The sequence below is a fragment of the Cucurbita pepo genome, chromosome 1, assembly GCF_057944985.1.
Source record: "Cucurbita pepo subsp. pepo isolate OVF chromosome 1, ASM5794498v1, whole genome shotgun sequence".
Lineage (NCBI taxonomy): Eukaryota > Viridiplantae > Streptophyta > Magnoliopsida > Cucurbitales > Cucurbitaceae > Cucurbita > Cucurbita pepo.
Genome location: NC_141798.1, coordinates 3,720,029 through 3,735,243, shown reverse-complemented (window position 1 = coordinate 3,735,243; position 15,215 = coordinate 3,720,029). Strand labels below are relative to the sequence as shown.

At 34.5% G+C, this 15,215-nt stretch overlaps 3 protein-coding genes across 3 annotated transcripts; 2 read left to right on the top strand and 1 right to left on the bottom strand.

Annotated features, from left to right (window-relative positions):
- Nucleotides 1-3,312: 3,312 nt before the first annotated feature.
- Nucleotides 3,313-6,414, top strand: LOC111791576 (inactive TPR repeat-containing thioredoxin TTL3). Its single transcript, XM_023672970.2, has 6 exons — nt 3,313-4,207; nt 4,452-4,893; nt 4,976-5,171; nt 5,287-5,459; nt 5,604-5,937; nt 6,007-6,414. Exons 1-6 carry the CDS (start codon nt 3,697-3,699, stop codon nt 6,127-6,129), a joined length of 1,779 nt encoding a protein of 592 aa, XP_023528738.2. The 5' UTR covers nt 3,313-3,696; the 3' UTR covers nt 6,130-6,414.
- On the bottom strand, nt 6,402-7,593 carry SDH2-3 (succinate dehydrogenase 2-3). Its single transcript, XM_023672980.2, has 3 exons — nt 7,236-7,593; nt 6,924-7,162; nt 6,402-6,845 (listed from the first exon to the last, which is right to left on the bottom strand). The coding sequence occupies exons 1-3, from the start codon at nt 7,479-7,481 to the stop codon at nt 6,464-6,466; spliced, it is 867 nt and encodes a 288-aa protein (XP_023528748.2). The 5' UTR covers nt 7,482-7,593; the 3' UTR covers nt 6,402-6,463.
- Nucleotides 7,594-13,545: 5,952 nt separating this feature from the next.
- Nucleotides 13,546-14,981, top strand: LOC111787762 (uncharacterized). Its single transcript, XM_023667810.2, has one exon. The coding sequence runs from the start codon at nt 13,604-13,606 to the stop codon at nt 14,789-14,791; it is 1,188 nt and encodes a 395-aa protein (XP_023523578.2). The 5' UTR covers nt 13,546-13,603; the 3' UTR covers nt 14,792-14,981.
- Nucleotides 14,982-15,215: the final 234 nt, after the last annotated feature.

Sequence of the window (15,215 nt, the reverse complement as noted above, 5' to 3'; positions counted from 1 at the left end):
TTATTATTATTATTATTATTATTATTATTATTATTATTATTACAAAACTTGGGGGTTCTTTCTTCTTCTTCCTCCTCCTCCTGTTTCTTAATCACCCTTTTTCTTTTTAATTCATTTCTCTTTTCTCCTTGGAAGAATGTTCGTACCAATTATGCACTTTTTTTTTCTTCTTCCAACAAAACTCACATTCAATGGTACAAAATTATTACTCCATTTTAATACAAAAATTCTCTTCTCTTTTCTTTTGTTGGTGTTATGATTTTGATATGATGTAATGTTCTATTCATTTCTTTTTCTATGTATTAGTACCATATGTTTGATATGACGTTTAACGAGATAAGAAGTGTTTATTGTTCATAAAAAAGCATCTCTCTAATATATATATACATATATAGTTCGTGTTTTTATTACATTTTATATACATAAAAGAATAGAGTGAAGATAATATTGAGAATTTTTTTCATAGTCAAATCAGCTAAATTTGACAAAATAATAGTAAAAGGAAAACTCTAGAAGTGTTTGTAAATTTGGAAAAAATTAATCAATGTAAAATGACTAAAAACTCCTTCTATAACCGAGTGAAGTTTATTCGTGATAGAAGACCATCTCGAATAACAATAAGAAAAAAATAACATATTAGTTTGTCTTACGATATCAGTCAATCGTATTATTTTTTTTATAAATATTATGGATTCAAAGATTCATTCAACCATGAAAAAAAACAACCATGTCAAATTTATTAGAACATTTAACAATTTTTTTTAAAAAAAACATCTCTCTCCAATATTTCATAAATATTAATATTCATACATGTTAAAATAATAATAAAGTATGGAAATTAGAGGGAGATTTAAAAATAATAATAATAATTTTACGATAAAAAATCATTAAAGAGAACAAATAGGAAATAACATCTCTCTTGAAACTTCTATGATGAAATAATTTTTGAAAATGATTTGAAATTTGTCTTGTAGTTGTTTTTTCTTTATTTTTGCTAAATTATATCTATATATATATATATATATATATATAATAACCGTTATTTTTAAAGTTTCAATAATAGTTAATTTTGTTAAGCATTTTTGTCCCCCGGTTTATGTTTTTCTCTCTAATAAAAACACTTTAAATGAAATTAAAATCTCTTTTACAACCTTAATATAATGGTGATACATCTATTCACTCAATTTAAAAAAAGTGGAGGAATAAATATTGATGGAATAAAAGAAATGAAGAGTCGAGAGTAGCCAATAGCACGTCTCAATAAAGCAAAGCATTTTGAGTTTGTTTCTTCAAAATATGCTAAATTAGTACTTTCACAATATGAATCAAGGTACCATTTCATTTTTTTTTTCTTCAAATTATGCCACTTTAGTACTTATGAAACTATTACGCACCTCTTATTCCCTTCGTTCATTCCATTTTTTTTCATTCTCTATTTTCCATCGCTTCCAATTATTCTTTTTTTGGTATAAATAACTATTGAATCTTTTTTTTTTATATATATATAATTGATGATCGTCATCAAATGCAATTTCTTCCAATGATTCAATTGCGTGAAATTCATACTTGTTTTATGAAGGAAGTTTCTTGCACTTTGGTTATTCTTTTTTAATTATAATAATGTTTATAGTATGGATCTAAGTCGATCAAATCGAAGCATATTTCTTAAAAAAACTAATCAAATCCTAATTAGTTTGGTTTCTTTGAAAAAAGACCATATCTAACCTAACTCAACCGGACATGGTTTGATTTTGGTCCAAAACATGTCGAGTTGGGTCAGTTCACATTCGTGTTTTTAGGGACTCCTATACCATAGGTTTCAACAATTCTTAAATTAAATGAATGTGTAGAGCCGACAGTTTTCATTTTACACTCTACGGGCCCATTTAGCTCATGGTCTTGTGGGCTTGTGGGCTTGTGGAAGGAGTTGATATGGGCCTATAAAGCCCATGTTTGGTGGGATAGATTTCTTTTTTATTGTTATTATTTTTAAGAAAACTCTTTCTTTTTAAAAGCTCACAGTTATTTTTTTTTTTAATTATTTCTCCCTCCACTTCCTTATTTTTCTATTATTATTCTTTTGGCCTTCTTTTTTCTTTTAATATTTATATTGTGTTTTTGTTTTTGTTGTTTTTTTTTTTTATTATTATTTGTATTTTAAATTCTTTTTCTTTTTTCAATTATTTTGTATTTTATACGTGATTTTGTTGTTTTTTTTCGTTATTTATTTTTTATTTTAGTTTTTCTTGAAATAAATAAATTTTTATCTATGAATCATTTTCAAATAGTTTATAAAAGGTCTAGAAAGAAGAAATGACAATAAATTAAAATAAATATATTTTATATTGAGGGGAGGGAGATAAATTGATTATATTTGCTTTTTGGAATATGACAGGTATATTAATTCTTCAATATAATTTTATTAAATTCATTTATTTGAGATTAATTATTAAGATTTATTACTAAATAAACACAAAAACCTAAAAACCTAAAATTTAAAGCATAAGGTATTTTAACAAATGAAAGTTAAATTAAAATTAAATTGATTAAATATATTTAATAATTTTTTTAATAAAAATAAATTAATTATAATTAATATAATAAAATGGTTAGAAGTAAGTCCGATAACAAATAAAAATATTATTTATTTGCCTAAAATAGCATTCTCGCTTTATCTAATTGTCTAACATCTTATTCTTAAACATCGTATTTCTAGATATCATAAACAAAATGTTCAACTAAACACTCTAAATGAAGAAAAAAAAAAACAAACAAATAATGCCATATAGAAGGCATTTTCAAAGTGAACTATAATTTTTCTTTTTTTGAGGAAATCCACGAGATTAACCATTATGTTTTACCACTATATATCAGCTCCTAATGCTTAATTAGAATCAAACCAAGCCTAACTGGTCAGTGAAATATATTAATGATTCATGGTTACTTAAGCACAACCAATTCAACCCTACTTTACTTTCAAGATTATTAATATATTAATGATTCATGGTTACTTAAGCACAACCAATTCAACCCTACTTTACTTTCAAGATTATGTAATAGCATGTAATCATTCAAACATGTAGCGTCTATCTTAAAACATATAAGGCCTTTTAGGATTCGAATTGGATTTATGGAGTTATATTTAAAATTATTTTAAATAACATGAATGTTCCATCAAGACTCTAATCTAACTTCAATAGAATTTCTATACATTCTTGGTAAGTTTAATTATTCTAATTTTGTGAAGGCGACGGTGAAGGAGCAAAGCTGACCGTTCGTTTGAAAATATTTTTGAGATCCTGAGGCCCCCTGGAGAACGAGTCTCCCGCCCTCCCCCTTTTTCTGCTCCTTCTTCAACAACTTCTTTTCAAACCTCAAATTACACAGCTTTCAATTCATAACAAAACCCCCTTTCCATTACGCCTTTCGTTTTTTTCCCCCCTTCCCATTAACTCTCAGTTTTTCTTCTCTCCCTTTTTCGGAAAACAGAGAGGGACTCTGTTTGAAGGAGCTATGCAAATCACCTCCTGGGGTTACGCCCACTCTCTATATTGTTTATCTTACTTCTTCCATTACAAACAGATGTTTTTTTTTCCAACTTTCAAATGGTGGGTCTCAAATTAAAGCTCCATTGGAAATGGAAGACTCTGTAAATTTTTGATCTTCTTTCCGAAGAACTTGGAGGCGGTGTCGAAAATGGAAGACGACATGGACAAGAAATCAAGTTGTGGCCTTTTGAACGCTGTGTTTGGCCGCCGTGGATTTTGGATGAGACGAACTGCCTCAAGTGCTTCATTGCCAACAATTGATCCAATTAACGACCTCGCTAAAGTCGTGAGCAGCTGCAGTTCGAGGCGCCGGCGAGGCGGCTCCGATCAGCCGTTGTTCATCCATGTTCCGGAGGAGTCCAAACCAGCGAACAGGGTGGGTCCGAACCAGCAGAGTCAACAGAGGACAATGCATTCGAATCAGCAGAAGGGAGTTCCAATGAGCAAACAGAATGCGGGTTGTAAAGTAGCGCCGCCGCCGAACAAAGTGGCAGCGACGGGAAATGGGTATGTGGAACAAGGAAGAAAGGTGCCGAAGGAAGCCATTGGCATCTCCGGCGAGCTCGAGCTCATGATCAACGATCATCAAAAATCGAAGGGAATTAATGGGTCGCTTCTTCGAGCCTCCTCCAGCAATTTCATGCTCTTTGGAAATTTGGGTAATCTCATCACTACTCTGACTTGTTTCTTAATCAAAGTTGGATTTCTAGAAGGAAAAAAAAAAAGATTGAAGTTGTTTGAAACGATGAGACATAAATTGGCGGTTCTTTTTGTAATTGTTTCACAGTTTGAGATTTATACAACAAGAAGAACGGTGTATGATATGAATTTAGCATGATTAATGGTTTTTTTGTTGGAAAAAGATTGATTCTTTTTTAAGGATGAATGTGACTATGATCACAGGTAACTTGAGACAAGGAGGGGGTGGAGGAGGAAATGCACACAATGTGGTTGATTATGCGCCCAATATAGGTAGAGAAGAGACTCAAGTAACAAATGATAAATACCCAAATGGTGGGATGGGGAATATAGCCGAGCCTCAACCGAAACTAAGTGCCGAACAGTCGAGTTCTCTTTGTCGAGCGTTGTCAACTCGAATGGATCCCGAGCAACTGAAGATCATGGGGAATGAAGATTACAAGAATGGAAGATTTGCAGAAGCCTTAACTTTGTATGAAGCTGCAATTGCGATCGACCCGAAAAAAGCATCGTACCGAAGCAATAAAAGTGCAGCTTTAACAGCTCTTGGCATGCTTCTTGATGCAGTTTTTGAGTGCAGAGAAGCCATTCGGATCGAACCGCATTACCACCGAGCTCATCATCGACTTGCGACATTGTATCTTAGGTATTGGTATCACCTTAAAACATCATTTACCTGTAAGAACACATTAAGTCTTGTACATTTTTTTAAATTGAGAGTACTACAGATTAGGAGAGGTAGAGAAGGCAATGTATCATTACAGACAATCGGGGCCCGAGGCCGATCACGAGCACTTAGCAAAAGCCAAAGCTGTTCAAGCTCATTTGAACAAATGCACCGAAGCACGACGATTACGAGATTGGAACACCCTGATTAAGGAGACTGGCTTTGCAATAACATCCGGGGCTGATTCTGCACCACAGGTGCTTGGCTTAGTTATGAGTTGTTTACGATACCAAAGCCCCGTTTGATAATGATTTCGTTTCTAGTTTCTATTGTTCGTTTACTGATTGATTGTTGTGAATTATTTGCAAAAAGATATTTGCTTTGCAAGCCGAAGCCTTTTTGAAGCTTCACAAGCACCAAGATGCTGATGAAGCCATATCAAGAGGTCCAAGCTTTGAGGTGGATGCCTGTACTAAGTTCCTTGGTCCTGTTGGTAATGCCAATTTACTGCTGATTCGTGCTCAGGTCGACTTGGTTGCAGGCAGGTTCGTGTTTTAGACATTCAACTGCAACTAGCTGCACTAAATGTCAGAACGAAATAACTTTACGACTAAAATTAATACGAAAAAAGGTTGACAGGTCAAAAGTTTGAATCTCACTTAATCGTACTCAATGGTGTATATCTGCAGATTCGATGATGCACTGGAGGCAGCACAACGAGCTTCTCGGCTCGACACAAACAACCGAGAGACTAACGTAGTAATGAGGCGTGCTCAAGCAGTTACAGCTGCTCGATGGAATGGCAATGAGCTATTCAAAACATCAAGGTTCTCAGAGGCCTGTCTAGCATATGGAGAGGGACTTGAGCATGATCCATACAATTCTGTGCTGCTGTGCAATCGAGCTACATGTCGGTCCAAACTCGGACAGTTCGAAAAAGCAGTTGAAGATTGCACAGCAGCCCTTAACGTTCGCCCGTCCTACAGCAAGGCTAGACTGAGACGAGCAGATTGCAATGCCAAGGTAGCTCATATAATCTTCCAGCATTTGTTTCATGATGTGTACAAGTTCCTCTAATGTGATATCATGCAGTTGGGAAAATGGGAAGCATCAATACAAGACTACGAGTTCTTACTCAGAGAAACTCCCCACAACGGGGAAGTCAGTGAAGCTCTCGCCAATGCCCGGATGCAGTTAAAGAAGCAGCAATCGTAAACTACAGGGGACCAAATTGATATATCGCCATAATCATGCATCAATGAGCACAACCCACGTTGAAAAAGGCCACCATTGTGGCCAAGAACCACCAGGAGCTGAAAATTTTTAGTGTAAAATCCTGGTTTTTTAAAGAGAAATGAAAGACCATAGTGTAATGTTGTATATGACCTGTAATTTCTCAGCAGAAGTTGGTGCCTAAGGATCTGGCTTTGACCAACTTATTTATGTATAGAACTCTACTTACATTTTTCAATTTGAAACCACAGATATTTATTGATTTCCTTTTAAGATTAAGATTGAAAGATAACACGAAAAACAGAGAAAAACAGAGCTAATTGTTGTCCTTTGAGAGCAAATGCATAGCCTTCATGTGGTGAATGGCACCGGAAGGATCAAGGCTTTTGGGGCAGTTGGCTGTGCAATTCTGTACAGTTCTACATCTATACAGCTTCGTCTTGTCTTCAGCTATTGCTTGCAGTCGTTCCTTCTCGAACTCGTCTCGACTATCAGAGATCCATCGACAGGCATGAAGCAAGGCAGCAGGGCCAAGAAACTCCTCTGGATTCCACCAATATGGAGGGCATGAAGCACTGCAACAAGCGCACAGAATACACTCATACAACCCATCCAGCTTCCTTCTCTCCGCTGGTGATTGCCTGAACTCTCGCCCATCCTTCGGCAACCTTTTGGTCTTCAACCATGGCTCGATCGACCTATACATAAAGGGTAATGCTTGTATTAGATCACTTGTATTTGTGTTCCATATAGAACAAAAAATTGGATGACATTACTTGTATTGCTGATAGAAATTAGTGAGATCAACAGCAAGATCTTTGATGACAAACATATGGGGAAGGGGCGTTATAATGGTGGGTTTGGAAGTGTCAGTATCAATAGGTTTGAGGCAAGCCACAGTGTTGGCTCCATCGATGTTCATAGCACATGATCCGCATATACCTTCCCTACAAGACCTTCTGTAGCTCAAGCTTGAGTCTTCCTCTGCTTTTATCTTCTGTAAGGCATCTAATACCTAAAATAAAGCTACCCAATAAATCAAACAACCAACCAAGCTTAGTGATTATGAAGATTAAATGATGCAATACCATTGAGCCACATTTAGAGAGATCAATGAAGAAAGACTGAAGGAAAGGCTTGTGGTTGGGATGCTCAGGACTCCACCGATACACTCTGAACTCCTTTTGATTGGATTTAAATTTGATATGGGCTTCCATGGCTTCTTGTGCATGTTGCTGAGCCGCAGGATGGCCGTCCAGTACTCCAAACTTTTGGTTTGCCGGCGGCTTAGGGAGGGCCTTGTTGTAGGCATTGCGGAACCAGGTTCTCAACATATTCTCTGTTTTGTGAATTTGTCTGGAGAGGTTGGGGTTGAAGAGGGTTGTGGCTGTGCATTGACGGTGTGTTTATTGGTTGAATTACACGTGGTAGCTTTGTGAATATGATGTGTCTGTTTGAAATTTGAACACAATATGGAGCTATAAATGGAGTTGGGCCTGGTGTGTAATGCTTACATGGACTATAATACTATTGAAATGGATCTCTAAAGGAGGGCTCAATTCAATCTAAATACTTTTTCATATTTGGTCAAATTTTATAGATCTTCCTGACCATTATCATATTGAAGAGGCTAATGCCTCCTATTTTTTTTAATTATGTTGATCTTATTAGAGTTCATGTTGAGTAAATAATAGAGTGAAATGAGTGAACTTTTCAGGAGATTTAGAATTATTCATCATATTCAATCAAAACTAAGCTCAAATCATAACAATTTAAAGAGAGTTATATATAATTTTTGGAATTTAAAGTGTAATTGGCATTTAAAATCTGAATTCAACATCTTATTCAAATTCTGGGCATGAGTCGTTACTAATGGTATCTCTCTCAGTAATTTGACATATAAAGAAGGGGTATATAAATGAACGGAGACCACATCTAAATGAAAGAACCCTAAGAATAAAGATGTCTCAAAAAATGCTTGAAGGAAATAAAAGTTATTACTTTTATCAATAAGATGCACCTTCCTATTTGGTGGTTCAACCATAGGAATCCAAGGGTTAAGCGTGTTTTACTTGGAGTAATTATATGTTGGATGATCTTCTAAGAATTTTTTCGAGTTGCATGTGAGTGAGGACAAAACATGCTAGAATCATTTGTGTTGGTATGTACGATAATTTTCACACTTAAAAAGCAACAAATAGGTAATGTGACCATATTGCACGAAAATGTCAGAATCATCGATTAAAACTTTAATTTTAATTAATTAAATTATATTTATGCTTGGTTATCATATATTATAATATATTTTCCACTTTCTTAATATAAAAAATGTGTATGCAGCTATTTAAAAAATAAAAATAAAAAAGATAAATAAAAAAAGCATTTAAATTTTCCTTTATTTTCCGTACAACAGCTTTTACATGCTTTCAAGTTTTCTTTTTCTTTATTTTCTTTTTACATAAACGAATATGTACTTTTAGATTACTAAAATTATGAAGCAACGTGATAGAGAGATCTACACCAATAATGGAACATACTCTCACAACAATCACAATAAACTCATTTAATTCAATTTCTATCGGAATTAAATATTCTTTAAATAATATATAAAATGAATAATATCACACTCGGGGAAGAATAAAAAAAAAACGGGTGAACCTAACACAAAAACTACGAAACATGTACGTTTTTTAAAAGAAAGAAATTAGAGAATTGACAAAATATTTGTAAGTTCCTTTTTGGGATTTGGGGAGTGGAGAAAAAAAGAGTGGAATAAAATCCAAAATTGGAATTGAATAATGGAGGTAATATGTATATGACCAAAACATTGAATTGTTTCAATCAGAAACGCAATTAGGGAAACAAAATACCCAATAACATATGGCTCACCACTTTGTCTTATTTGATTGTTTTTTGGGCAAAGTATTTTGGCCTATTTCCTTTGCTTTTTTTCTTTTTTTTTTTTTCTTTTTTTTTTTTTTAACCTCACACTTCCCCATGACAATAATGCTTTGCCAAATTCAACGCCTCATGGCGAAATTGCATCAAATTACACCCACACACAAAAATATATATATTATTTTTTCTTTTATATATATATATATATTTTTTTTTTATTTTTCCCAAAAAGAAAAATAACTAAGAAGTAAATTTGAAAATAAAAAAAGATTTGGTTTTTGAAAAGGAGAACTTTATTTTTTTATTTTTTATTTTTGATTTTTTAAATGGGCAATGACCGGTTCTTGAGGGAAGGGGGACCTAGGGGGTGGCGCGGATCTGATCTAATTATTCTCTCCTTTTTTTTACTCCTTTATTATTTTTTTATTATTTTTTTTTATTATTATTTTTTAATTATTTTATTATTATTATTATGGGACGGCAACGTGTTTTCACTTTTTTTTTTTTATTTATTTAATTAATCGATCCAATTTTATTAAAATGTATTATATATATATAATATCTTAATTTTAACCAAAGTAAATTCAAAATTTTCAACTAGTCTAAACAATTAAACATTCTGGTCAAATATATATATATTTTTTTTTTTTTGTTTTAAACAAATTATTTCTAACATATCTTTATAAATATAATTTTTTGTCTTCCAAAGATTGGATGTCTATTTCTATTTCTAAAATTTTACTTTTCTATAATATAACTCCTTTTATCTCTTGATATTTTTTAAAATAATAAACAAAAAGAAAAAATTGTAAATAAAAAATATTATATCGAAAATGAAAACACAATTATTTTTAACTTAACCATTAAAAAGAACATTAGACCCACAAAAATATAAAATTTCACAGCTGCCTCCCATAGGAGTCTAGGTCGTGTCTCAGTCCCAGTGTGGTTGATCATTCTCTTGGACCAGTAATTGATCATTGCCTTGATAAGCTATTGTCTCACCAACTAAATAAATAGAAGTGAGCCCCTTCTCGAGCAGATTTCTCCTTTTGCTCCTTAGCGTATGGGATATTAGCAACCGTTTCCAGCAGTTGTTCCCCTTCCAATGGCAGATTGTTACGCATTCCTCACTCGTCTGCCACTAGAACCATCACTTCCGGTCCGAATTTATAAACAAAATATTTAAATTTTAGACCACTAAAATAAACCAAGGGATAGAGATTCAAAACCTTCTACTTGAATAGGGAAAAGATTAAAATCCTACTCTTCGAAAGTTATCAACGTCATAACATACCGAGTTGATTTTGGTCGTTTCTGTAATAATTCAAGCCCACCACTGGCACTGCAGATATTATTCTCTTTCGGTTTTCCCTTTTGTGTTTCCCCTTAACGTTTTCAAAACATGTCTACTAGGGAGAGGTTTCCACACCCTTATAAAGAACTCTTCATCCTCCTCTCCCACCGATGTGAGATCTCACAAAGAATGTATCGTTCCTCTCTCCAATTAATGTGAGATCTCACTGTACACCCCCTTTCTAAGCCCAGTGTCCTCGCTGACACTCGTTCCTCTCTCCAATTGACGTAGGAACTCATAGTTTTTGCCTCTAAATTTCGTTGATATGATTGTGAAGCAATGATTAAGAAATAATTTGGAGAGACAAATAGAAAATGGACGAAATCAGCTTAATTTAATCAAACCCCTTTCATTTAATCAATTTCAAAACATTTTGAAAGGGTTAGCTTTAGATCTTAAGGTGTTTTGACTTAACACAAGGGTAATGATTGAAAGAGTTGAAACTTTTGAAGAAGGAGTCGAGAACGGAAAAAGGAAAAAAAAGTCTACTGAAAACGACATGTATGACCCAATATAAAGCTCATTGATAGAGCCAAGGAGGGTGCCTCGTAAGAAAAAAAAAATAAAAAAACAATTAATGCATAGCAAATGCATGTTATTGTGTTATATTGTGTCCGAAGGAAGTGACTTATCATCGACATGATTAAAGTGAAAACTATGCGTTGAAAAACATGTAAAGTCCAAGAACAAAGAAAGAAAGAATAATATAATAGCATAAAATAATTTCCCCATCCCTCTTGAAAAGTTCGTTCATTGCCCCTACTCCAAAGAAACTAATCTCCTGGTTTCCCAACTCAAATGATAATCTATAAAATGTAACGTGATGGCGATGCCACATGGTTTTCAAACACCTACCTTGCTACCTTAGTTTTGTCAAACTAAGGTGGTCGTGGTGAGTAAGAAATGATATCAACTGCTGTTACAGTTTTTAGAGGACTTTATCCATTTTAAACTTTGAGCTTTTTGGACATTTGTGAATGCTACTACTAATATCCTTCACCATCAATAATCATTTCGCTCTAGAACGAAGAATCTGCCATCAATTGGAGCTTTGAAGAATCGAAAATGTTAAAGATCTAATTCTAAGTGGTTTAATCAAAATGAAGTTGTTGTTTGAAAGTTTGATATATTCCCTTCTTCTTTAACACTTTAATTGGTTTGAAAATATGGAGTTGGGGAATGGATTGATGCCATCTTCTATGTCGTTTTTTTCAAACATTGCTTTGTGTTTGTTTTGTTTCCAACAATGCTTTCTGGACCATGCCTATGACCTACAATTTGGTTCCAACACAAGACACAATTACCTAAAAAGCTTCTTATCAACTCATCCAAAAAAAAATAATAATCTATGCATGGGAGTTTCGATGCATAACTTCATTTTTTTTATATATAATATTTGTGGGTTCTGTTGGTTCATAATTTGAATTCAATCAAATCTTCATAAAACTATTATTAAAGCAATTTTCATCGTACTTAATGGAGAGAAAACTAGATTTTTCTGGTTGGGTCACGTCATAATCTGACTCTCCATGCATTAACTTAGGTAGTTTACTTAGGTAGGAACTAAAGGTGGTTAGAATATACATGACGAGACTTCTAGAGGCACAATTTGAATGAGAATGTCATGTATCATGTGAAAAACTACTAAAAATACCTATAAGATTTGAGATTAATGTTGTTTTGAATGTATTATGTGTTCACGCATGATTAATAGGATTGAATTTGGATCGAATTTTGAATTAAGGACTAGAAGTTGACAAATAATATGGTTTAATCTTGTGTGGAAAACAAATTTAGAAGCTACAAGAATGGTAAAGTCAAGATGTGGGGTATGGTTAAATTAGATGTCCCATGACAACTTAAACTATTCCATAAACAAACTAAAAGCCAAACTAGGTTATGGTCCACTATTATTATTATTATTATATATTAGTAAAGACCAAAGTTTCATAATAATCACAAAACCCACTAGTGCCACATCACCTTCTTTGAAACAAGAAATCTTAAACTTCTCCTCCACCCCACCAACTATACCATAAACCATAATTTGTGTAACAATTTTCAACCCTCTCCCAACACACCAACAACTCCCTCCCTTTTTTAAATGTACAACTCGCAAGTCAATTCTCAAACCTAAATGAAGTCACAATGCTCTTGTAGAGTTAGGGAATGTGTTTTGATCGATAAAAAAGAAGAACCTATTTCAACCGATATAAATCTAATTGTTGCCTTCAAATCCGATTTTGCATGCTTCTTGGTTGTTTTAGTAGGGGTATTTTGAGCGTCTCCTTCAAAGCTTCAATTCCCAACCGTGATTGACTTATTGGTGATAAAGGGTTTTAAAAGTTTAGGAAGGAATATATGGAACCAAGATTATAATAAGTTAACGTGTATGGAAGAAAAGTGAAACTTGTAAGGGTTAGGGTTAGGGTTTGGTTTGGTAGATAGAGCTAAATAGAAACAGATGTTATTAGCTTCTTTATGGTTCTCATGGTTGCAACAACCTCAAAATTCATGTCAATATGAATTAAGTTGATATTTAATAATATGAACTAAATTGCAATAAATACAAAGTTAGTATATGTGGGCTATCATTAGCCTAATCTTAGCTTCTTTATGTTTCGCATTTAGTTACTTCATTCATATTAATATTAATATAGTATTTATAAGATGAATAATGAATTTTTAATAATAAAATCAAAATAGATATTTTATATATAGAATATGTAACACCTCACCCATGTTGTATTGTACTATTTTGTTGCGTTCACATAGGAAATCATAATCCCTAAACTTCTTAGATTCACCAATTGATTGTTCTCTCTCTTCCATGGCTACCCCACAACCATCCTTAATTATCTTTTCTTTTTATAAAATATAAATATTTTTAATTCTTTTTTTTTTTTTTTTTTTTTTTTTTTTTTTTTGTCTTAAATCGAGTGATGAAAAGCCTACAACACAACACTGTCTCTTTTATTTATTTATTTATTTTATTTTATTTTATTTCCATATTCTGTCTCTCTCTGTCACAGAGGAAACCCTAAATCCTAAACTTTGGTGGGCATAAAAAGCACAAGAGTTGAAGGAAGTTGTAAGGTTGTTGAAGGTTATGCCACATTTTTTGTTCAATTCCCACTTCCCCTTTCTTCTCTATTTTCCTCTGTTTTCAACCAAACCACAAACTCACCGCCTCCTCCTTCCATGGATTCCGGCAATAGTGGGAGTATGCAGTCCTCTAGTGGCGGCGATGAGGAGTATGAGTCACGCGCCCACACCATCCCGACTACGTTTTTCACCAACCCACCAACCCACGCGGCTTCTTTCCCTGCAAACTTCCATCCACCTCCGCCTCCTCAATCCTCCTCCACCTCCTCCTCCTCTGCCGCCATGTTTGATCATTTGTCTACTTTATTTGATCCAAGATCTTCCCTTTCAAACCAAAACCCACTTCTCAATCTCGATATGTTTTGGTCCCGGACTATGAGATCTGATCAGGTTTCGCCGGATCTCCCTGGCCCACCTCCTGATTCCTCTGCCACCGCCGATCAAAATTTATCCTCTATCTCTAATTTCTCCGGTGTTCAGACTTTTTCTCAACCATCTGACGCTACTAATTCCTTCCAACCCACCCACCAGTCTGAATTGCAGAATATTCCCAACAATTGTGGCGGTGGTGCCAACGTGGCTCGGAGCTCGAAGAAAAGGCCGAGGGCCTCTCGACGAGCTCCGACGACGGTGTTAACAACAGATACTACCAATTTCCGCGCCATGGTCCAGGAATTCACTGGGATACCGGCACCGCCATTCACAGCCGCTTCCTCCTCCCCTTTTACAAGAAACGCTGCCAGGTTCGATCTGTTTGGCGGCGGGGGAGGCGCCGCCAGATCAGCCGCACATTTGGACGTTGTACCATCCACGCAGACTTACCTTTTGCGGCCACTTCCACAAAAACCGCCGTTTCTGTCTCCGTCACAGTCCACCTTCCTCGCCGGTACCAATTTGCAAAACCCAATTTTTGACATCCACAACATGTTTCAATCCAACCCCAAATTCATCCCTTCCTCCAATGATCAAAATCTCAAAATGGGTCTTTTCGACGAGTTCGGTCTCAACAACCACAGCCATGACCTCCCACCCGCCGCCCAAACCTTACAATCGAACAACAACGCCCACAACCCACCTCCGGCGACATGGGTCGGCGGCGGCGGTGGAGAATCAAATCAACAAGGTGTTAATTTAAGATCTGGCAATGGAAATATCAACGGAAAACTGATCCGGTACGCCGCCGGCGCTGCATATTCAACCGGATTTCTCGGCGATAAAGCGGCGGAGAATTTAAGAGCTAGAAATGAAGGTATGGTGGAACCATGGATTTGTTCTTCTGATTAGATGCAAAAAAAAAAAAAAAAAAAAAAAAAAAAAAAAAAAAAAAAAAAGGGAAAATTATGAGAGAGAATTACAGTAGAGAACGAATGATCGTCCTTAATTAACCCTCGCCATTATCAAACATAATCGAAACACCTCATTTTCTTGGTTAACTATCATTATTGTGTAAATAAAACATATCTATTTTCAATTATTCCCTCATAATTCTTATTATACACCAAATTAGTTGGAAATTGAAATTAAATTAACCCTCCATTTCCTTTTTCTCTCTCCTCTTCTTAAGAAAAGAGTAATTAAAGGCGAGATTTTTGGGGATGCCTCAGCCGCCACAATCCATTCACAGTTTGATTATCATATTCTATTAATTTTCATGTTTGTATGATCCCAATTTTTCCTTTTATGCAAAATTCATCATTTCTTATTCTTT